Source organism: Rattus norvegicus, chromosome 16 (genome assembly GCF_021556685.1).
Source record: "Rattus norvegicus strain SHRSP/BbbUtx chromosome 16, alternate assembly SHRSP_T2T, whole genome shotgun sequence".
In the NCBI taxonomy this organism is placed as follows: domain Eukaryota; kingdom Metazoa; phylum Chordata; class Mammalia; order Rodentia; family Muridae; genus Rattus; species Rattus norvegicus.
In genome coordinates, this window is record NC_141549.1 from 9,483,774 (window position 1) to 9,508,493 (window position 24,720).

Here is a 24,720-nt window from a genome sequence, read left to right on the forward strand (position 1 = left end):
GCCTCTGAACTTGACTGGATCAGGCAAACCTCACCTGTGTGTCCTTTAAATCAGGCTTCCACAGGCCACAGTGTTCAGGCAAACAGCACGCGTACACCATGGCTGTGTGATCTCACAGGGACCAGATACACCAGGGTGAGGGCATAACAAGGGGCCACAGGATCTTCTGAAGACTCTGCAGAAAGGTCATGACACAGGTTATCAGTTGTACCAAATCTTGATAGTTAATTAAATGGCAGCCTTCTACACTCCCCATTATACCCAGACAGTGTACTTGAATTTCTCTAAGGCAAATACAGGCAGAAGTATGCCACACCCTGACTTGTAAGTGGTATGGATTGAATCTGTGGATAATTATGTGTGTATCACCACCAACAACAACAACAACACCACCACCATCACCACCACCACCACCACCACCACCACCACCACCACCACCACCACCATCACCCCATGCTTCCAAAATGAAAGCTACGCTGGATACCTGATGCTGTGTCAGGGGTTTTACGTGGGCTTTTTCTCTTCATTGTAAAACTTTGACCTTCAAAGCGTCCACTCAAGGGGTTTCTGTTCCTTATCTCTACCCCAACCTCCCTATCTTGTCCTGCCCTTAACTGTCCCAGCTTGGGCTACATAGCTTTTACCTGGATGGGATCTAAGCCTCTCTCACCCTACCAGTCCCTTCCTGTTTCTGGCAGCTGTTTTCTACTGTCCATCAAACATCTCCTATGGGAGGAGCAAGGGCAAATTGGAACAGAGGTTACTGATGGCAAGGTATGAACTCGGATACCCTACCCATCTCCTATTGCCAAAGACATGCACTGCAGCAAGACCGTGACAGGTACGGTCAGAGCACATCAATCTGGCTTAGGTCTTAGTGACCAGACCTTCTGACTGCAGTCCAGGACTCTATTACTATCCTGTGGGGCCTTGCCCTTAGCAATCAGAGGCTGGTTACTTTTTTTTTAAAGATTGGTTGATTGATTATGTATAAAGTATTCTGCACACATGCCAGAAGAGGGCACCAAATTTCATTATAGATGATTATGAGCCATCACGTGGTTGCTGAGAATTGAACAGTGGAAGAGCAGCCAGGCCTCTCAGTCTCTCAGCCATCTCTTCAGCCTAAGGCTGGTCACTTCTGGTGAGACAGCTAGAACATCCACAGGGGATACGTGGCTTTGATTTATAGGATGCCCTTCCTCAAGGCTTCTTCTTGTCCCCAGGGTAGAGGATTCTTCCTGGGCTGTATTGTTCAGAACTTCCTTCTTCTTTTCATAATCTCTCATCCTAGACCCTGTTTGGGCTCCTTGAAGCTGGGAGAGTCCCTCACACCTCTAGCAGTGACCGTGTGGTGTCCCTCTACAGGCTCACACGCACAGCAAGCAAACCCTCACAGTCCACAGGAACTCTTGTTCACACAAAGCAGAGGCCGTGGTGCCCTTGCCCCATCTCTTTGTCTCTGCACCAGGACTGGCCCAGGATGTAGAAGTCTGGGTGGCAAATAAGCCAATCCCTCAAAAGCCCCCTCTCCCCTCCTCCCTCCCTCTCTCCCTCTCTCTCTGCCTCCTTCATTCCTATTTCCCTCCGTCCCTTTAGTCCCACCCCTCATTCTGCTCTGCCGTTCACATCCCACGCCTGTGAGAAACGATCTGTTGCTCACGTTTATTGGATGGGATTCCCCAGAGAAGCAGAAATGGATCGGCGTGCGGTGTAGAAGAAAGCACTCGCGCTAATACACCCGGCTCATAAAGTTAGTAAGAGAGGGAAGTCCTGCGTGTCCTGGGGAGGAGAGAGAAAACAGCAAGCCCAGCCAGTTTCCTGTGTCCGATGCCCCTAGAATACTTGAGTGTAGGTACCCTGTCGAGAGCTCCAGAGCTCTGAGCCGTGCATTCCTATTATTCGTAAGCTATACCGTGTATGGTAGTTTGTTTTCGTGGCTGGGTTGACCAGACCCAGTGAAAGCCATGGACCTGGGGTGACCTCCCTCCATCTTGCAGCACTGGTGCTTCTAAAAGGTGACTGTGCCTCTGAATAATGGGGTCGTAAGGGGGAGGGAAGGCAGGCGGATGTTGGGGGTTATAGAGAAGTCACTAACATTTCAACAAATACCATGGGGTAGCTAAATATGACCAGGCCCAGACACCCAGCCCCGCTATAGCTACCCGAACTGAAATATCCACACAGGTTGGACACTGGGTGACATGACAGCAGCCATGGGATGGCTGGCTGGTGCCTTCTTACCCCTAAGACTTTTTTACAGCCCTCTGGAGGAGGAGGGTCCCTGGATGAAAAGCATCCCCAACTGTAAAGAACTCTAATCCTTTCTTGAATCTCTTAGGTAAAACTGAAAGCTTGCTGTCACTCCCCAGGCCACATCAGAATGCAACCCCCAGCCCACAGGGGTGCACCCCCCAGGCCGCAGGGCATATCCCCCTTGTCAACTGGTGTCCCCAAAGCACTCTTCATCATGGTGAGGAATGGGACCCAGCAGGGTCCCCATGGGTGACTGCCATGACACATCCTTCTTTCCTGTCCTCTCCTACCCACCTTTCAGGACATCCCTAGGAAGCTGAGAACTGTACCGGCAGAAAAGAGGCCATCACCATGTACTCGCCACGCATAGCACCCCCATGGCAGACCGGCCTCAGGCCTCTGTCCTACAAACAGGGTCTCATACACGTGCTAGGGCTGAGCCCAGGCAGTGGGGAGACATTCCCACGTTCAAGAACCAGGGGCTTGTGTGTGGACTCACCTCACAGAGACCGCAGTAGTACATACAGTGACGAGTCCAAGCCAGATGGGTGCCAGCATCGCAAGGGGGAAGTAGACACAGGCTCCCACTTCTGAGAAGCTAACTGTGAGTGATACCCACTGGCAATGCGGAAATCACGTTTCTCCAACGGAGTTTCACTAGATGTATTGACACATGGCAAGCCACACATGGGAGTGCTTGGCAAGCACAAAACAAACTCAGTGATGTTTTTGTAGATATTTTATCTCGTTTTGCTTTGTTTGGGATTTTTTCTTATCTTACTGGCCTTTTGCTTGTTCACTTTTACCTCTGGTGGTGTGTCTCTCGGGGTTTTGTTTTGGTTTTCTTTGCTTATTTGTCTGTTTAAAGGGAGAGAGAAAAGCATGAAGTTGGACAGGTGGGGGAAATGTGGAGAAGGGGAAGGTCTGGTAAGAACACAGAGGAGAAAATATGATAAAATATATTGTATGACATGTTTTCAATTTAAAAAAAAATAAAAAGATGGATGATGGGTGTGCGTTGTCACATTGGCTGTCCCGAGCCGCCTTGATCGAGCACCTCAGACCAGGCTGCAAGGTTGTGAGAGAAGACATACCATCTCCTTGGACAAGTGAAGGAGTAGGGATCCTGGGCAGGGATCTTGGCTCAGGATCCCTATGGCAGTTTGGGCATGACAGCCACACCATGGGTAGAGGCCAAGTAAGCAAGGTTCAGCTCAGGAGCCTGGATTTAACTCAGGAGTCTCAAATCCAGAGATGAAATTCCCTGTGACCAAAATTCCTGCAACTTTCTTCCCTGTTTTCTGGGGTGGGTTGAGCCTCTCAGGAACGGAACCCAGAGAGCTATGGACTTAATGGGACTAGACAGGTAAGGAGGCCAGGGCTCAGTTTATGCGGTGGTCACAAGTCACACCTGCAAAACATCTGTAGGAGCTGTGCCCTGGGGATAGAGGGGACTGAGAGGATGTCCTGTATGCCCCACACCCCTGCTTAGGCCATTCTGCCTTGGTAACCTCCTGCCTTCTGCATTCTCCGCCTAGGCTGTCATCCTGAGATGTGGGGAATGAGGGTGAGGAAGTTGGTGTTAATGCTGCACTCTTCCACAAGGTGGCGCCCAGAGCTTACATTTGTCCACTAAACCACTCCAAGTTCCCCTGGATAAGCCAAATACAACGCAGACCTTTGCCTCATCTTTCAGCCAAGTCTGTCCATTCCTAATGGCTAGAAATACGTTTCCGTTTCTGAAGATGATATTTTAAAGTGTCAAGAGTCTGGCAATGCCTGGAAGCAGCACCCTGCATCACCCTAAGTCCCCAAAACCACACAGCCCCCAAACAGAGAGCCACTTCCTGTCCTGAACAGCAGAGAGGAGAGGTGCCAGGAACCCCCAGCCCTGAGCAGCTCCATCCACCGTAAAGGGTTCACAAATTGGAGTTCTAGATTCTTCACATTAAGCGCCCATCAAAGAGGCCTGATCCTCCCTTTCTCCCAATACCCCCATCCCGTTCTCATTCCAGGAGGCTTGGAGACTTGGCTCACACACGCTGCATCCCAAGGATGGGTGGCATTCAGGGTACTGTAGAACTAGAGTTTTAAAAAGGTTACTCATTGTCAGAGTCCGGATGTGCAGGGCCGGACGTGCCTGAGAGGGTGTTAGAGATAGGACTTGCCAAACCAGCTATCAGCCCCAAGGACATTGACCATCTGTAGCCACCCCCTCCCTTTCCTTTACCCCCCTGAGTGAGATGAGCCACCCTACCTGCCTGCCGAGCTGCTAGAGAGCACGTATACCTTGCTGATGTAATTTCGCGCCGAAAGTAACTTTGCACCATTTGAATTGACCAATCATGTGTAACCGCGCGAATGCCCCTATATAAACCCCCAAGTTTGGAAGCTCGGGGTCGATTCCTCTGTCTCCTGTGTGGGATACATGTCGACCCGGGATCCCGCTAAGACCCGGGATCTTGTTAATAAAAGCTACCTCCTGCTGTTACATCAAGATGGCTACTCGTGATTCCTGGGGGCACCCCATCCCACGATTGGAGTGAGAGACGCGGCTCCCCGTTTACACTCTTTCAGTACCACGACACCGCTGATATTCCATCAGGTGTGGTGATTTTGAACTATCCCTTGAGTTATCTTCCTCCCCGACCCATAGCCAGATCTTGAACCTGGCCATCTGCTAAACGTACAACTCAGATATCCTTTGATCCACTCCTCGAAACCTTCCAAGTTATACAATGTGTAAATGATATTCCCATCCCATAATTTCTTATTTTAACCTTCAGTTCAACCACATTCATTCTCTCTCAAGTACCACCCCTGAGCCAGGCTTGCGGCCTACTCGTATTCCAAGAGCTAAGTGTCTCTGCCCTCCTCCCTCCCCAAAATCCCTTCCTCGTCTTATTTTAAAAGAGTCTCACTCTGTAGCCTAGGTTGACCTAGAACTCACTCTATAGCCCAAGCTACCTCAATCCCACGATAACCCTAGTGTCTCAGCTTCCCAGGAGTTTATAGGTCTGAGGCACCACGCCTGTCTTCGTCTCCTTTGCTTGTGTTCATGATCAGGTCAAAACTTCAGATCTGGATGGACGGAGGCAAGTGTTGGCCTTTCCCATGCCTGACCAAGACTACTGAAGGCTACCACACCACAGTTGCTTGTCTACCAACCGCTCACACAGGCTGACACTTGCCAACTTGGTCAAACTCCCCCCACCCCACCCCATGCTGAGTATAACTCATCAATGCCGAATCCAGCTAAAATCGAGTGATCCATTGTCCAAGTGTCAGAAAATCTGTAAGGAATATCATAGTCAAAGAAACTTGAAGCCAAATTATTGGATGATTGCTTAGAGAACTCGGGCCAGACCAGGAGTGGTGATAGACGCCTTTGATCCTAGGAACTCAGGAGGCAGGGGCATCAGGCTCTCTGTGAGTTCCAGGCCAGCCTAGCCTGCAGGGTGAGTGAGTTCCTGGCCAGCCAGGGCTGTAGAGAGACACCGTCTCACAAAATAAAAATAAATAAGGACATGGATTTTGCCTAAAGGGATAAAATGCCAGACTTTAGAATTGGAACCTGCACCCCTACAAGCCAGAGCTAGGGAGGGCTGACCCTACCCCAGTCCCAACTTCCTAAAACAGAACCAAAACACTCATCTGCACCCAGGACATACCTCAGAGGACCTCCTATTGTGGACACTGTGGGAAATCACTATTCTGAGCCTGAAGAGGGATTTTAAAGAAAACACGACAGTCCATTGCAGCTGATAGAGTTTGACAGGTTTCAACAAAGCCCTTCCTAGAGTCCCCTTTCCCACCCATAGTACTTGGGCCCTCTGGGAAACTTTTTTTTTTTTGCAGAGGTTCCAGGAGGAGGGAAATCCTCAGCGTCTAAAAAAGGAGAGTCCAGAAAAGATACAAGAAACAGAGAGATTCAAATCTCGTGCCCGGCAAACGTTAGTGTGGTGTTCAATTTACAGCTACGTACACTGATTACAGAAGTATGCTTGCTCCAATAAGCAAAATTTAAGATGATTTTTTTAAATGGTGAGACCAGAAGCCAAGAATGGAGTTAGAAGTAGAACAGTCTGCCAACAGCAGAGTTTGAAAAGAGCGAAAGCGATGCTTTGAGAGCAAACGGACTTCAAAACTTAGCATGGCCAGATGGAGCTAAAAAGAACTGACTTTCCAGGGCGCGGCCCAGAAAACTGACTTTGGCTGTGGAAGGCAGCGGCATCTGAGGACCAGAGGAGAAGCGTCAGTGCGTGGCTGGTCTCCACTCTCAGTGGTCAAAGGTGACAGGAAGATGACAGAGCAAAGCACACAAACCCACGAGCTGGGAGCACTGCCTTTCCGGGCAGAGCAAACAGTGGGAAAGACCACGGTGGAGCCTGCTGTGATGGGGAGACCCAGAGGGTTTAGACCCCAGAAGGCCTGCGGGGCGGTGGATACTGAAAGGCAGAGGCAGAGAGAATCACCCGACTCAGGAGGCAGATGCCGCTGCTGGGCCTCTATGTGGGTCTACGCTCTGGGACCACATCGGTGTTCCCTCAAATCTAATATGCTGGGTCACTTATTTCTGGCTAACACCAGGGCTGGTCAGTTTCATTGTCACCACGTGACTATTCTAACCTCTGACATCTACCTCTCTTTGACCTGATCTTCCTACCTCTTCCCATCCAAGCGCCCTGAGCCCTTACCAGACCCTCACTGGAGAACACACTGCACCATGCTTCCTAGCAGAACCCAGCACTTCCCAACGGTCGGGTGGGACCTGCGAGGAGAGCTGGGTGGAACCCTTGTTGTACCGTCCCCTGTGTGCCCAGCATCCCGGATATCCTCTGATAGTCTGTGAGCCTCACCCAGTCCCAAACGCCACCTGCCTGTTTCCTCCCAACTCTCCAGTCATCTTCAACCTCATCGGGCCACTCCCTTTATAACTACGGGCTTGTGCATGCCTCTCCCTCCTCCGTGTAACGTTTGTGTGAGTGACAACGAGCCGCCAGGCACAGGCTCCGTCTCTTGACTCACACATGTTCTGACCCATCTCACGCAAGCTTCGTCTGTATAAAGATACCACGCCAAGGCCTCCTTTGGCCCCCTTCCACTTAACTAGCTCTTGTGACACTGCATGAGGTGATGGAAAAATCCCTTTTTCTGAACAGCCTCGTACCTCGGATCCCAGGAACAGACTTCCTGCCCTCCATTCAGACTAAATCCTGTGCTTTCTAATGCTCGGCTCTATCTGTTGCTAAGTGACGGACCACGTGCTCTGCTCAGGGTCTAGAATGTAACCCAAAGCGTCACCCTGAACGTTGAGATGTGGAGGGCACGCACAGTAGGATCTGAGGACCCACAGCACTCCGCTGGATTAAGGTCTGGTTGTCGAGCACCCCCAAATCCTAAGCAAATTTCTGCCATCCTCATTTTCTTGTCTGACCCTCCCAGGGTCATCAGCTAAATGGTGGGAAACACAGGACACAGTGAATTCCTCTGAGGAACCCCACTCAGTGCACGTAATACCCCAAGCTCTGTGCAACTCCACTGCTCAGTGAAGGAAGAATGCGGACACACATCGGGTAGATAAGGGGGTGCTATGTCACGCCAGGGGCACACGGTGCCATGGATGGAACGGTTGAACCCAGAAATCCCTACGGAGGCCGGCACTTTTCCTGGGTTGTCCATGGACCCTCAACACTGCTGCTCCTTCAGGAGACCCATCTCAGTCACCTGTACTGCCAGTCTTGGGCTAGAGCCTTCTGGTTCCAGAATCACTGGCTCTAGAAACTCACATACCTGTCCCTGTATGGAAACGTCTCAGTGCAAACGAGCATGGGTATACACCAACCTAGAAATTCGGGGACCCCAAGCTTCCAGAGGCCTGGAATGTGCCCTCACCACTGTGTGCAGAGGCCGCTGGGCCTCCTTCCTTTCCACAGCACTGCTGCTCAATGATTCTCCAGTCCTCCCAGCGGCTGCTTCCCAGGCTACCTTCCTCCTCTTTGCTTGCCAGCCCAGACCCATCCCTGCCCATGCCACAAGAAAGAGAGATGACCGCTCTGTTGGGAGAACAAAGAACACTGTAGCCAGGGGTGGGAACTTTGAACATTTCACATCATGGAACTATTCTGTAAAGGCCATCCTGTGACCTCAGTGGCCCCACGGCACTCTGAGCTGGATCACGAGGACGTTTAGCTCCTCTGCAAGGCACATGAGACAGCTTTCCTCTCCTCGTCCTGAAACGGACTTCTGGCATCAGGCACTGGGGTCACCTCCTTCATGCAGAGTGACATAGACTGGGAAGCTGCCTATGGCTTCTCCTTGCTGGGTGGCCTGTGCATGGTGTGGGGCGGACCTCCTATGCAGACTGCCAGGGACCCAGGCAACTGTGGCTTGCAGGTCCTGGCACTGGTGTGTGGGCAGAATTGGCTGCCAGTTTGCTCTGGCCTTGAACTGAAGGCCTCTACAAGGACCAGTTGGAACTGGACACGGAATTGGTGCGTGAGGACGATGAGGCAGCCAGGACAGAAGGCCCAGATGAAGGAGGGCTGTCGGGACTGGCTGGGCCTGAAGACTGGGACATTAAAACCTGTCCCTTCAGAAAGAAAAAAAGAAACATTACGCAAGGTTTCCTTGGATTTGGAGTGTCACCGAGGAACTGTTTTCATGAGGGCTGAGAGCGATAGGAGCCTTCCTGGAACTGGGTGGTGCTCCCAGAGGCAATAGCCTCACACTGAAAGGGAGCTAGGAGCTATCTCAGTTAAAGGTAATGTAAGAGGTGCTGTGCCGAGGGACATTTGAAGAAGAGTAGGAAATTCCCAATTCTTGGAAGCTGGTTGGGAATAGTCCCCCTGCCCCTTGGCAACTAGCATCCCCTACCCCACCCACCTCATGGGAGACAGTAGCCTCTCACCCCATGAGAGTTGGTAGCCAGTCACTCTGTTATCACAACCGTCATTTAAGCAAATTATCTAGGTGGCTGGAACGTTTCCCTCTAGCACAGGGAACTCATACATGCCTCCCGGGACTGTGACGGTGACCCAAGGGCCCAGTGTTCCAAGGTGGTTAAAGAGAGACTGAGGCACAGTGCACCCCAGGGAATGGGGGGGGGGTGGCTACTCCCATGTCCTTTGCTGAGCTCATTCCTCCTCTAATTAAAGATGACAGTAAGCAGAAGGGCTGTGTGGCGGGCTCCTTCTTTGTGTGACTGAGGTCTAGCCAACCTGTAAGAAGCCACAGCTGTGCTTACTTTCAAACTCTACCTCAGAGTTTCCAAGCCGTGTGACAGCCACAGCCCAAACATTTGCAGCTAGTGGTGTGATCCTCAGGGCAGGCCTGGGCAGTGCCTGGGTGGGGCCTGGGAGCCACAGGAGGGGCCCAGAGCCAAGTGAAGCCTGGGGTGGCAGGGAGGGAATGCTGGGTGGGGCTGGACCTGTGTACACAACCACACCTACTAGCCGGGAGTAGATGTGTCCAGTCACTGAGTAGAGGCCACTGAGTGTTTCTTCGTCTCTCTGGGAAAAGCATCTGTGAGGCACACAGGATGGCCTGGTGGAAAGCCTGGGTGAGTTGGAATGATCTGAGGAGATGGGGAGACGGTTTTCTACTACATGTTGGGTCCGGGATTTGGTGGGGGCAGGACTGAACCTGCTAGGTCAAGTCAGGGTGAGGAAGCTGGGAGGGAAAATAAAACCTGCCCATGCTTAGAAAAGTTAAGGTTTGAAAAGTAAGACAGTTGAAAATAAAACAGAACAAAAACACTTAATTTTTTTTTAGTGCAAAGAGAAAGCTAAAAGATTCTAGAACCCTGAGGGAGATTTCTGTAGGGAAGGAGCCACTTACGTGCGTCTGTAGATGTGTGCGGTGTGTGAGTCTGTGCTTACAGGGACTCCAGCAGGCCGCTCCTTGCACAGGTATGTGAAAGGTGTTTGAGAGCCTAGGAGGTTGGTTTTGGAAAAAAAAATCACTCTGTTTGAGCATTTCAATGTTCTAAGCAGGTCGGATGGAGATCTGGAGAAGGAACCAGGATGAAAGGGGCCTCAAGAGACTGGAATAACAGACTAAAGGGTTGAAGTTCGACTTTTGAACCATAGGGAGCTTCCTCTACACTAGAGAATACTCTGGGGGAACACAGCCACTGAAGGAGCCCAGCAATACCAACAGCTCCGAGTGCGGAAGGGAATAGACTCATACCAGTAGAGCACCGAGCGCAAACGCGTGCTGGGCACCTTCCTCGTCTCAAGCTGGGGTGCTTCCAGAGTGAAAGCTGAGGTTCTGGGACACCAGGTAGCTCGCTCAGTCCCTTGGACGAGTTAGACAAGAGAAAGCCCAAAGTCTCTGGAGTAGCCCCCAGGCTCTTTGAAGGCAGAAGATTCAAATTGATCTAGTTTCAGGAAAATGTTTGTTGCTGTGACATCACCCAGAGAGAAGCCGTAGGGAAGACGCCCCGGGGACTCTGGACAGATGTGACGGACTAGAAGTCAGGGAGAGGTGAGCTATCTATCATCCTGACCCTCAGAGAAAGCAGCCAGAGCGGTGGCCATGTACAGTCTCACAGCGGCTGCTGGCAGGATGCCTTGTGCAGGTGCGCACAGCAGGGAGCTGGGCGGGTCCTAAAGTCAGGTCAAAATATCCCGATTCTAGGCCCTGCACTCCATAGGACAGGGATAAGGGCCATCCTCTTGGGGACCTGATTAGATTGGCAAGACGATGCTGATACTCTCAGAACCTGTATAGGGACACTCCTACAGGCATCTCTCATTTGTGTCACTGGAGCCTCACGGCAAGTCTGTAAGATGGGTGGCTTTACACACAAAGGAGGAAGCTCGACTGGAGTACACTAGACAGGCACCACAGTTGCCACACTGTTAAGTGCTTATAAGGGTCTGGGTAGCCTGAGTCCAGACACGCTCAGTCGTCCAGGATCGTTGACCCTTGGGAGAGCTGATTCTGGGCAGCAAAGCCTCTGTGTCTATCCAGGCTGCCACTGAGAAACAAATGTCCCCCGAGCACAAAGCTGGATTGGGTACAGGACTGGAGAGAGCAGAAGAGCGACAGAGAGTACCTGTCTTCAAAACAGCTTCTCCCTTTGTGGTCCTCCTGAGAAGGTAGCCAGTGAAGGGATCATGTATGCCAGTTCCTGCATGTCCACAACAGAAAGTGTTCGATTAATAGCATCCAGGACTGCCTGAACTTCCTTTGGCTTGGGAACGTGTCTGTCTTGACTCGCCAGCCTCGGGGTAGCTCCATCAGAAGCCTGAGGATGACGTACAGGTCTGGAATGGACACCTCCTAACCTCCACTCTGGGCACTATCCCATCTTCAGCACCCAGAACGTTGCTCTCTTTCTATAGAAGCTTACAAGGGAAGAGAGACAGGCTTCTCAACGTGGTGCTATCTGAGCCACCTCTGGAGCTCCTCACAAGTACGGGTTCCTGAATGGTATGGGAGACACTCCTCAATGACTAGATTTCTGCGGCCAATTTGGATCAGGCAGCAAAGCTAGGAATGGAGAACTTAAGTGCTTCCTACCCCACACTCCCAGAAGACCCACATGTCTATGGGCGAGGCTGTCTGCAGTGAAACATTCCAATAAAACCCAGAGTCTGGGAAAGTGTAAATCATCTGTAGAGTGGAGGAGGTAGACAGCGTTTAGGTTCTGAGTCAGGCTGTGGCTGAAGTGCCAGATGACTAGCTGTGCCACCAAGCCCAGACTGTGCCACCAAACCCAGGCTATGCCACCAAGCCCAGGCTATGCCACCAAGCCCAGGCTCCTAGCCTGTGAATGGAGCATCAGCACCTAATACAACTGCTGGAGAAGGTGACAAGCTCAGCAACGTGTTTGATGCGCTTTGCACAGAATGCTCAAATAGTCCTCTAGTAGTAGCAGCATGTGACCTCAGAAGCAAGGAACGTGTGTGTGTGTGTGTGTGTGTGTGTGTGTGTGTGTGTGTGTGTGTGTGTGTGTGTGTGTGTCTACAGTGGGGCAGCATCTGGCCCACTGAAGAAGCTTTCCCCAGGAATTATTTCTAACAGTTCCTATTATAAGACATTGTGCAATAAATGGGACGGGAAGCTCTAGTCCTGGTCCCGTGAAAATCAACCAAAGGATACAGAAAGATGTCTTGTTCCTTTCTCAGAAGCAGGACCCTTAAGGCTAAACCATTGGTGGCGACCTGTTCTGTATTGGTCAGGATCTAACCTGAGGCTTGAGTGGAAGAATGGATAGACAATCAATGTAGGGAGAAAAGGAAAGATATGTGGAAGATACTTGAAAGGAAACTAAGAGAGAAGGAAGGGAATGGGGGAAGGAGAGGAAAGGAAAGAAGAAGGAAACAGGCATGAAGGGGACGGGCAGGCAGATGGGTGTGTAGCTTGGGTGGAGAATTCAAACAGTTGAAAGTAGGCGGGTAGATGGGGAACAACGGAAGAGCTGTGTGAATAGGTAAGTTAACGACCAGAGTGGGTTTGGCTAAACTTTCCATTTAAAGGACCCAGGTCTCCCTTATTCAATTCCTATCCCCAATTCTCTCCACTCTTCCCCACCTAAAACACGCACATAAGAAGGGTGCAGAACACACATATAAGTGGCCCTTGCACGTGCCCTGGATTGGAGGCCTGTAAGACAAGGATCTGAGTACTCTGATTGTTAAGTTTATTCCATAATCCATAGAACATGCTGCAGGTCTTTCTAAACTCGACCCTCTGCCCAATATGATCCCATGGTCTTGCAAACCACCTGAGATTTGGAGATGCTCAGTTTGTCCCCTGGACCTCTGAAATACCCACATCACCACAGGGAAGGCCAGAATAGGCTTAAAGTCTTCCTCACAAGCAGAAAACCATGTCCAGATGCCATTTCCAGACACAGCCATTCCTGATGAATTCATTTCCACCCATCCTGCTGTACACGGTGCTGAAGAGAGCACGCTGCTGTCTGCTCTCAGCCAACAGGTAGTTTCATTTTACAAGCTCTGGTCCCAGCTGCACCAGTCTATTAGAAAGGGGGATGGAGTGCTCAGCCATTGGTCTGCAAGGCTCCATCTGGTCTCAGAGGCCAAGGAATTCCTTAGCCTAACAGGGTGGATTGCATGGTAAGCCAGGAGGTTCCCCTACCTTTCCTGTATTTTCCATGATGAGCAGGCCTGTTTGTCTTGCAGGTTGAACAAGAGGGCGTCAGTGTGAAGGGTAGTTCTCATTTCAACCCAGACCCTGATGCAGAGACCCTCTACAAAGCCATGAAGGGGATCGGTGAGTCATTAACCAAGGCCTGGTCATCAGGCCACACATGTTCACACCCTCAGAAAGTGGATGCCAGGGACAGTCAGGCATAGACGGTGCCCCCGTTTTACTCTGAGTGACTTGGTTACTTACAGCATCACACTGGCTCTGAGGTGGGTGGCTGTCCCTTCCCAAGTGACAATGACCGGGAAGGCCATCAGTCTGAGATTTCTCACTTGTTGAATGGCTGCCAGGACTCTGGACTTGCTAGTTCCCTCCTGCCTCACAGCATAGGCGTACGCTTCCCAACCATCAGAAGATGGATTGGCACTGGCCCTGCTGTGGGCATGGGATGGGAGTTGAGGTGTGGCGCTGAGGCCAGGGCTATAGGCTACCTGGATCCTGCAGCTTGTCCTCCGCCCCATGCTGGCTGACCAGACAGCCAACTGCTTCCAGCACATCACATGACTGTGAGCGGGAAAGGTCTGGTTTATGCTAGGATTTGGTCTCACTCCAGGTAGGAGTCACCTCTCAGTTGGCTCTGCCCAGTGAGTAGAGATACTAAGGAGCACTGCTGTTCCCAGAGGGGGCTGGACTGCATTCTCACACCCACTGCTTCCTGTGAAAACTTTACTATTATCCCCCATTTCCAATATGAGCAAACACGGGCTGCAGGAGATGAACCTATTTGTCCACGACCTGTGAGCAGAATCTCAGACCCAAAGGTCTGGACCTTTCTGTGATATTCCTCCAATGTGACCAACACAAGGGAAAGGCTTAGGATATCTCCCTTGGGCATGCCTCAAAGGCCCGCAACTGGTGTCAAAAGCCCCCTGCCCTCAGTTGCTATGCTATGAAGTCAAGCCTGAGCCACACCCAACACTGTGTAAGTCAGAGATGGGGAACCATGAGGCGAGCTTTCTGGATGTTTACACCATGGAAACTGGGCCTTTGCAGCTCATCAGGTGTCCCCTCTGCAGTCTTTTCTGATGCCCTCAGAGGTAGAGGGGTTTCTCACACTGTACACCCCTGCAGGAACCAACGAGCAGGCCATCATAGACGTGCTCACCAAGAGGAGCAATGTGCAGAGGCAGCAGATTGCCAAGTCCTTCAAGGCTCAATTTGGAAAGGTAAGCAGGGTGGGTGACGAAGCCTGGGCCGCTCCTCCCAGGATGGAAACGTGTGCACAGGGGACATCGCATTAAAACAATCCTTCCATTCATCTGTGGTCAAGTTTCCCTGGCTGTTCTGGTTTTTCTGGAAGACCCATTTATAGCTCCCAAGCCCTAGCCTGGCACTGGCCTTGTGTGGTCTAGCCCCATTTCTTCCCTGTTCTCTCTCACTGCAGTCTTGGTTATCCCTCAGGATCCAAAGCTCTCTCCGCTTGGTCTGTCCCACAGCCTGAACTGACCTCCCTCTTCCCTGCTCCCTGGTAATGCATGCCTGGCTCCCTTCTGTTTCACAGCGCATGCACACGCTTCTCCAGTTACTTGCATGTTCCTCTCCTGCCTCTGGATACCCTAGGGGCACTCTGACTGCTCACAGTGCTTACTTAGCACAGAACCAGGAATTTGGAGGCACACCCCGAATGCCAGAAGTTTGTGTGTAGACATGTGGGTGCCTGGAGTCTCTCCCCTCTGCTCGCAGATTTAACAGAAAAACATCAATGATGGAGTTTAAGGGTCCCCAAGTGAGACCACATGTAACTCCTTTCCCCTCCCCCTCCAAGCTACACACTATCCTTTGTGTTCAACATCAGAAAGTAATTTCCTAAGGTTCCAGAGCCCTCAAGTGACAGGTCTGACAGCCTATACCAATCAGCTGGGTGTGCCCTAGTGGCTTCTTGTAGACAAGTGTGCCCTTAGGAAGAAACAAGTGTGAGACAGAATCTTGGGATCTTTCTTTCCTTCTTTCCTTTCCCCGCCTCTCCCCCCTCCCCTCTTTTCCTCTCCTCACTAAATCACTTAATACGTTAAGCATGATGCTGTCACCCTCTGATCTTGCAGTCTGAAAGCGGTGGCAATCCTGTTTTCTCGAGTTTAGAATGTGCCCAGTATTGGACTGTGTGCCGAGCTGTCACACATCTGTGTCACCACACCAACAGGTGTGACAGAGAGTCCATGTGGGAAGGAAGGAAGAGTCCCCAGGCCAGACCTCACCTGCTGCCTGCACTCCAGTGGGCTTAGGGGATAAGTCATCTCAACCTCTCTTTTCGCCCATCTTAGGACCTCACTGAGACCCTAAAGTCAGAGCTGAGTGGCAAATTCGAGAGGCTCATCGTGGCCCTCATGTACCCGCCATACAGATATGAGGCCAAGGAGCTGCACGACGCTATGAAGGTACTCCACTTTGTCATAAACTAGAATGCCCTCCCGGGCCCCACCCGACCTAATGAGCTTGCAGCCTGCTCCAACAGCCACCCAGCAGTGGGGCTGCCCAGTCACAAGGAAGGTCTAGATCAGTACTTCATAGAATAGGGTTGTGCTGGAGGAGTGCAGGAGAATCAGAAGCTCATCTCTGCAGTCCAAGTACTGCCCCCCAGTGGTCCTTTGCTTCACCCACTCCTGTCACTTTCACAGGTTCCGTGGTACTGGAGAGCCAGATGCCACAAGCATTTCCAGTGAAGGGATTCTCAGTGCAATCTATGCCTTTTACGGCTGCGACCGCTAAGGTCACCTTCAGGATAGGGTTGCCTCATTGGCACATGAGTGTGCTTACCGGTAGGAAGGTGGAGCCACCCAGCTGAAGAAGGAGAGCTGAGGTAGCATCCCCCCAGCAGCTGTCCCAAGAAACAATGGTGGGGATTCAACATCACCCTCCAACAGAAGAGGGCAGAAGAGGCAGTGACCAAGGTTTCTGAGAAGACGGTGCAGGCAGAGCAGGAGACCAAGGGCAGAGCATTCCAGCACATAGAGGTTTCTGTCCCCAGGGCTTAGGAACCAAAGAAGGAGTCATCATTGAGATCCTGGCTTCTCGGACCAAGAACCAACTGAGAGAGATAATGAAGGCCTATGAGGAAGGTAAGGGGGTTGCAAAGATGGTGGCGTGGAAACCTAGGAATGACCTACATCTTGGCAGCCCGATAGAGAAAAGGAGTCAGGCAGTTCTCAAGGGAACTCAGCCAGAGTGGAAAAGCTCCTTTGGAAGGTCTTTTGAGATGAGTTCAACAAGTGCCCATGTGTGCCAAGTCCTGTGCCCAACAGTGATTGAGCATGACTCAGGTATGGGGAGAGAGATGTATGCCCAGCTGAGATCATGTCCTAAATGCTGTGGCAGTGCTGTAGAACAGAGGCAGCCGTGGACAGGAGAATAATTGTTGGTTAGTACATGCGTTGACCCAGAGCACTAGAGAGGGTCATCTGCTAGGCCCTCATTACGCTAAGGGAGCCCCACTGGCCAGCTCTCCCGTACAATGCATAGCTTGCCAGGCAAGCAAAGGCCAGCCAGTCCTCCATTTTGTGCTTCTGGCCAGGGGAGTCTAAAGGCTCTAGATTTGCTCAACCTGGCAATAAAATGGTCTCAATCTGCAGTCTCTGGTCTGGCTTTCTGGCCTGGTCTATTTCTCCCTCTAGCTCGGTTTCACATTTATGTCAACATCTGAGTGTTACCTAGATCTCTGCCATTTGGACATCTAAATGGTGTGTACACACCTTCTGTGCCAAGAATGTGTCCTCCCATGGGAAGAAGAGTGGGAAGCAGATCTGGAGGAGGAGAGTGGCCCCAACAAGCCCCGGGTCACTCATGGTCCATTCCCTCTGGTTCTGTCTTCCTGCAGACTACGGATCTACCCTGGAAGAAGACATCCAAGGAGACACGAGTGGCTATCTGGAGCGGATTCTGGTGTGTCTTCTGCAGGTAACACAACCAGGGCTCCAGGACTCTGTGGCTTAGAGATACAAAAAGATCCATCCCAGCATAGTCATGACTCTGGGCTATGGGGAAACCCAGTAGTCTGGGGACACTGTCTATGTCTCAGCATATAGAAGGGTCCTCCCCAAGTGCCTCATGCCTCTCTTTCCTTAGCCTTTGAGTGGCCCCACGCCAGGCTATGCTCACTAGCTTGGCTCACTGAATCTACCAATCTGATGAAGTAGCTCATCTACTTTCATGGTATAAATGCCAACAGGGAGGCTTGGCGAGGAAGACTGGCTTGCAAGTCTCATGAACAAGAAGTCTTTCCCTACCTGCCCTCTGAGCCCCACTGTCCCCTCGGCCCAGTGTTCTGCATCCTGGCCTGCCTTACAGAGTGATTCTCTCTGATCCTAGGGCTGCAGAGATGACGTGAGTGGTTTTGTGGACCCAGGACTGGCCCTTCAAGATGCACAGGTAAAACTGGACCACCTGAGCTCTGAGCTTTCTGATCCCCTTTGCAAAGGAGAGCTTTCTTTAATATAGACCCGACTCTATAGGCTCCACCATGGGGTGACTAAGGAGGAAAGCAGGATATCTGGGAAATTCAGCAGAAGAAAGGAAAATGGAGAAGCTGGGAAGGGAGGAGCTAAGGTTGTCAGGAAGAGTTCGCTCATGTGCACACCTCTGTGTACCTATTGGTGCACAGAGTGCCTGTTACTCAGTGCTCCCAGAGGCAATGGGGGAAGGAGAATTTTCTAAAGTAGCTGATGGCCCAGGACAGAGAGTCTTAAGCCAACACTATTGGAGGAACAGGGGCTCAGGACAGTGAGCCGCCATGTTGGGCTGTCCAAGTGGATGGACGCTGACTTGCAGCCCCAGCTCTGCGGTGCTAGAATTCTCCCTCACCTCCACCTCTTCATGTCCCAACTCTACAGGACCTGCATGCAGCAGGTGAGAAGATTCTGGGGACTGATGAGATGAAGTTCATCACCATCCTGTGTACACGCAGTGCCACTCATCTGATGAGAGGTTCGGCGCAGAGATGGGAGGCTCAAGGCTGTGTGACTGCCCTGGCCACGTGGCCTCTTCCTTTGTGTGGAAGGTCCGATGTGTAGTCTCATGTGGCTTAGACTTGGGAAGAGAGCCACGGAGACCTTGATTCTTCCCCCTGTGCCAAGACAGAGGCAGAGATGTGCTCATATGGCAATCAGCTGGGGTATGTAATCTATGTGTCCCTTACGTGGCTCCTTCTCGCCGTAGTGTTCGAGGAATATGAAAAGATTGCCAACAAGAGCATTGAGGATAGCATCAAGAGTGAGACCCATGGTTCACTGGAGGAGGCCATGCTCACTGTGGGTAAGAAGGGGCCTGGCTCTCCGCACATTTACATCCACAGCCCACCAAAGTGATAGCAAATGACTGGATCTCTGTTCAAAGAGCGTCCCCCCACTCCCAGTGCTCTAAACCCATACATTTCGGTCTAGATCTCTAGGCCAACAACACCTCAAATGTCTTGGTGTCGCCTGCCAGGAACTATTCTTTGTGCTGTCTATCCAATCCCCCAAGTGGCATGAGTGTGTGTTTGTGTGTGAGTGTCTGTGTACACGTGAGTGTTGCCTCAATGACTCCAGGCCCAGGGCCCAGGTCTACCCCCAGATACTACTCAGAGAGCATTCCACTTCTGCTTCTGTAGACCTGCTCAAAGCCACCTTTCTGGACCTTATCCAGGTACCAAGCCCCCACCTTAGTTGCTCTCTGAAGAAATGAAAGTGTGTGATTTGAGTCCCAAACAGGAAGAACATAGAACACTTTTCCTGCAACAGAAGACTGAATCCTGTTCGTAGCACATCTTAGGTCGAAAGCTGAAACCATATGGGAGGAGTCATGGTCGAGCAGAGACCTGATCCAGGCAGAAGGACTACCCCTATACCACATTACATAAAGAAGCAGAGACGAGGGCTTCAAGGCCAGGCACTGACCTCTACCCCAGGCTTGCCTCTGTGTGGAGGCCAGTAGCCAAGGCCTTCCCCCTTTATCCCTACAACATCTCAGGGTTCCAGGCCAACTTTGATGACTGTGGTAAAGTTTATTCTATGTTGCAAGAGCTAGGTACATCCTCTGTTGTCACCTAGAATTCTAGCCCTCAGCCCTAAACAATAATGCAGCAAAGGCAGGCCGGACCCCACTCTGACGGGCAGTTCCTCTTTATTTCCTTCTTAAAGCTTCTGTCACCCTCATGTCCAAGGTGTGTCGGAAGGTTGAGTAACAAAATCATACAGTATCATAAAGACAGACCTTATACACATTCCTACCTCCCACAAAGCCCACACTGGCAGCCTTAGGTCAAAATACCATCTCCCGACACAGATAGCGCAGTCCATGAAAGATACATCCATGGAGAAGAAAATGTGGGGCCATGCTCCAGACCGGACTTCCTGGTGCCTTAGTCCTCAAAACTAAGCTTCTTTTGTTACATGAAAATTCAAAACATGGGTTCCCACTCACAGGGCACTCTGAGACCCATAGCCGCCGTCCTGTGGTAGCCTATATGCAGCTGAGTAACCAAATTGTTAACAGACATGCTTCCTGCTTGCGACAGCTTACAGATGTCGTCTAGCAGGCCCGACTTGGTGACATCAGATGAGCCCCACAGGTGCCCAGTGCATTTCACATCTCACCCTTTTCCCTGACCCTTCTGGACTTTTGGAGTTATGCCCATTCCCCCAGGCTGCGCTCCGTGCCCCGCCCTGTCTGCCTCACACAAAGCCTTCATTTTGAAGCCACACAAAGAAACATGCCGACTCTTACACAATGCTAACCCTTGACACCCACAGGAACACGTAAACAAACACAAGTGTATTCCATGTCGCCTACTCCCTCCCACTACTAATAGAGTTTTCCTGTTTGCCAGTGAAATGCACCCGGAACGTCCACAGCTACTTTGCAGAGAGACTGTACTACGCCATGAAGGTAACTGTCCCGGCTGCTGCCTCCTTCGTAGTCAGCCCCATACAATGTCAGATGTACGACAGGAATACTCAGAGGCCCTGCCGTCTGAACACTGGGGTCTCTCTTGGTCTAATCTCTCGTGTGTCAGGAAGATTTGCTTTCTTTAGAGGACAAACTAAGCCTAGGGAAGGGAAACCACACCCCCTGAAGGTACATTTGAGCAGGGGCATTGACAGGTGTTTATTGCAGGCTCATGAAACCTTGACATCTACTCTGTGTGGTCCATATCACCATTGCCATCTGAATGTGATGAGACCAAGGCTTGTGCAAGGTTACACCCCTACTTTTGTTAAATCCATGCATTGATCTCGGGCCCCTCCGCTTGTGCATTTTATTACACTATACCTCCTCATCGAGAACAATAGGTAGGCATGGCCGGATCCCCAACCCCCTAGACATGGACAGGCTCTGGGGACATTGTCACATTTGGCATGTCAATTTTCCTACCCACGATCAGGTGCTAACTTCAGATTTCCTGTTGCCTACAAGGCTGCCCTGGCCTCAGAAAAAGATGGTCATATTGCTCTTGCCAAGTAGAACTGTTTGTATCTGGAACTAAACTGAAGAAAGGCATTTAAAGTAATTCTCGGGGACTAATGCTAGTGGCCAGCTTCTCTAGTACACGATGCTGGCACCATCCAAGTGAGAGTCATACCATGAACCCCAAGGCCACTGGACATATCTGCCCCATGAAGGAGAGAGGGTGCTATTTCCTCGGTCATGAAGCTCTATCTGACTCGAGACCAGGCAGGGCTGACAGAAAGCTGGAAGGTCTTGCTTGTGAAATGGCCACCTGAGTAACATTATGGAGATGCTGCTCAAGGAAGAAGCCTTCCTGGAGCAATGTTTTGTGACTAGAGTCTGATGCAGTAAATCAAATGCATACCGTAACTCAAGGCATTGGGCTTCTAATAGGAAAAGGCACAGCCAGTAAATGAGGAGACTACGAGAGGAGTTCTTTGTCATGAGCAAACTCCCTTCTAGAGCACTTGCCTAGTGTACACAAGCCCTTGGTTTCAATCCTAATGCCACCAAAGAATAGAATTTTGAAAAAAAAAACTGTGTCACCAAAGTCCCACACTGAATCAGAAGCCCATCCCTGCACTTCTAGTTCTTTACAAACCCCTACAGGTTGGTCCATCCTTACAGAGGTAGACAATGTGAAACAGGATGGCTGACTGCCACTGTCTTCTCCAGGGAGCAGGGACACTTGATGGGACGCTGATCAGGAACATTGTTTCCAGGAGTGAGATTGACTTAAACCTTATCAAGAGTCAGTTTCAGAAGATGTACGGCAAGACTCTCAGCAGCATGATCATGGTAAGACACGGGGTCCCAACTTTACGGCCGGCGGCGGACGCAGACATTCCTGGGATGTAAGAGGCTATGACTGATGTCACCGGGGACCACCCCTTCCCAGTGGGCCTCTCACACTTACACCAGTTAGCAAATGGCACACACAGAGACCAGGAAGGAGAGATGTGTAACTATGGGTGTATCAGGCGAGCAGCAGAGACTAATGAAGCACACAGGGCTGCCCTTGTCCCAGAAAGTGGCTGTGCATTTGAACCGTGGAATACACCAATGCCTTACAAAAGAAACCATTTCTGAAGGGACAAAGAGAGAAAGTCGTATCATAGAAATCACGACTGCCTTTCCATCCTAGATCTAAGTAGTTCAAGTAGGGAAATTTTAGGCTCCATTGTAAACGGACATTCAGAATGCCTACCTACATTCCAATTAGTGAAAGTCCCAGGGTATTAAGGGCAGAGGGATGGAACCCTGCTAGGACTGAGACAAACAGCCTAAATTTCTAAATAGTCTAAAATTTCATTTCATTAGCAATTTTATTGCCAGAAGTCAAATCAGAGCAAGAATATCCCTTAGCTATTCAGCCAAGAGGCTAGATCTTCCACCAGAGTGGATTGTTGACTGCATTAGACAGGCAACTCAGAGTTTACAATGGGCCTCTGCATTTGCTGGTTCAGACAACCAAAGACCAAAAACATTCAGGGGAAAAATGCATCTGTAATAAACACACACACACACACACACACACACACACACACACACACACACATTTATTCCCTGAATAATATGGTATGAGTATTTACTTGATATCTGCATTGCATTAAATATTATATTATAAACAATCTAACAATTGTTTAAAGTCTAAGAGGCCGTACATAGGATATATCCCAGACCAACAGCGTGTCCTATCGGTAGGGCCTTGGAACCATTCTCCCATAGGCACTGAGGGATGACTATATATCTTTAAAACACGACTTTAAGAAAGTTCAGGCAGACTGCCCAAAGACTATACATGGACTGACCCTGGACTCTGACCTCATAGGTAGCAGTGAATAGCCTAGTAAGAGCACCAGTGGAAGGGGAAGCCCTGGGTCCTGCCAAGGCTGAACCCTCAGTGAACGTGATTGTTGGGGGGAGGGTGGTAATGGGGGGAGGATGGGGAGGGGAACACCCATAGAGAAGGGGAGGGGGAGGGGTTAGGGGGATGTTGGCCCAGAAACCGGGAAAGGGAATAACAATCAAAATGTAAATACCCAAGTTAATAAAGATGAAAAAAAAATCACACAGGAAGCTACCAAAAAAAAAAAGTTCAGGCAGGGTGGGTGGCATCAAGGAGCCAGGCAGTAAGACAGAGGAGTTGGAATTGTTTGTTGTGTTTTAGATTTCACAACCAACTTGGTCAGGGGATGGGAGATTAAGCACAAACCAATCTGGGCTGCCACTAGGTCACCTGCAAGGTTGACCTCATCACAATAGCATTTTATAGATGAGAGAACATGTCTCGCAGAGGTGAAAGGAGAGTCTGTGTATGTTGACAGAGCTATGGTCCAGACCTGCCTGCCCCTTGCTCTTTGTCTAGATGTGACTCTGGGCTCCTTACTGTCAGCCTTGGCTCCCTGAAGTGCAGTAGCTGGTGATGAATAGATAGATAGATAGATAGATAGATAGATAGATAGATAGATAGATAGATAGATAGATAGATAGATAGATAGTGTTGAATAAGTGAATGGTTCTGTACTCCTGGGCCCTGGGAGATGCATGAGGAAGGACCCTGGGGCAGTTGACTGCATAAGAAAACCACCCACAAGCCTTCCTTGTCTAAGGGCTTAAGAGTGGATCTGTAGGGGTTGGGGATTTAGCTCAGTGGTAGAGCGCTTGCCAAGGCCCTGGGTTCGGTCCCCAGCTCTGAAAAAAAAAAAAAAAGAAAAAAGAGTGGATCTGTGTCAATGACTCATTTTTCACAACCATCCTCCATCGAGCTGGACAGAGAATTCAAAATAGAATCAAAAGAATAGTCTGAAACGAGGAGGAAAGAATGATGGCATCACATAGAACTGTGGCATAGAAACCCTTGAAGGGTCAGGCCCCACCCAAGGAGCACAACCCCTAGTAACGGAAACAGAAGAGAGAGGCCAACATCACAAACCCTCTTCTAACCTCCCTTGTGCCTCCTTCCTCCAGGGCGACACCAGCGGTTACTACAAGACTGCCCTGCTGAACCTTGTGGGTACTGACCTCTGAAAATGTCAAAAAATCAAACAAGGGCAAGAAGGGTCAGCACAGCCCCTGTGGCTTCAGCCCTGACCCCATGGGTGAGGTGGGGGTAAGGGACACCTCATGTGGCTTTTAATCTTCTGTCTCCCGGTTTCTGATGCTTCTCATCCAATGCTTCTGACCCAGAAGGTGAGACCAGCCTGGGTTTCCCTTCCACCTCTCCCCTGAGTCATTTCTAATGCCCACCCTAGCATTACCTCTGAGCAAACAGAAACAACATGAAGAAGCTTGCAGGAACCTGTGGGCCATTCCTTCCCTGCACAAAAGCTCCTGGGTACAGGTCACACTCTGCCTTGGCTCTGAGTCATCCACTGAATCAGGGTCTTTGGAGGAGGAACCAACCATGGATTTCTAGCAGTCGTCTTAGCTGATAAGCATCATTATCAGGCAGCCAGTGAGCAAGTGGGAGAGCACGGCTATGAGAGAACACAGCCGTGGGAACTGAGAAAGGGTCACAGAGCTGTGCCAAGTGGGATGTCTGTGACACTCATTTAACAGAAATTGTTAGGCTGTAGGTGGAGGAAGATTCTTACGCCATCCTAATAGCAAGAATTAGATTGGATTGCAAATCCCTGTCCTGACCCAAGTACACCATGGCCCGAGAGCGTCAGGCTTGTCCAGCCATTGGCCAAATCAGATGTTCGTTCCCTCCATGCTGAAGCTTGCAGACTAGGAAGCCCCCCAACCCTGAGCATGAATCCTAACCTCCGATCGTGGTCTCCAAGCCTGAAGAACATGACAGAACTCTCCCTAATATTCATTGGGCTTTCAGAATCATAAACGTTTGTACTTTCAAAAAAA

At 50.5% G+C, this 24,720-nt stretch overlaps 1 protein-coding gene across 3 annotated transcripts; it reads left to right on the forward strand.

Moving 5' to 3' along the window:
• Positions 1-9,718: 9,718 nt before the first annotated feature.
• Anxa8 (annexin A8) lies at positions 9,719-24,720 on the forward strand. 3 transcript variants are annotated; one of them, XM_087588228.1, is made up of 13 exons: positions 9,719-9,817; positions 10,251-10,743; positions 13,413-13,503; positions 14,509-14,603; positions 15,699-15,812; positions 16,403-16,493; positions 17,249-17,328; positions 17,740-17,799; positions 18,261-18,354; positions 18,586-18,681; positions 20,237-20,295; positions 21,532-21,654; positions 23,827-24,581. In XM_087588228.1, the coding sequence occupies exons 3-13, from the start codon at positions 13,491-13,493 to the stop codon at positions 23,884-23,886; spliced, it is 885 nt and encodes a 294-aa protein (XP_087444354.1). In that variant the 5' UTR covers positions 9,719-9,817; positions 10,251-10,743; positions 13,413-13,490; the 3' UTR covers positions 23,887-24,581.

Bases quoted from the DNA above. Each gene is read 5' to 3' on its own strand.
- Anxa8 (XM_087588228.1), top strand. The intron at 17,800-18,260 runs GTAAAACTGGAC...CCAACTCTACAG, and splicing joins TGGCCCTTCAAGATGCACAG to GACCTGCATGCAGCAGGTGA. The intron at 21,655-23,826 runs GTAAGACACGGG...TCCTTCCTCCAG, and splicing joins CTCTCAGCAGCATGATCATG to GGCGACACCAGCGGTTACTA.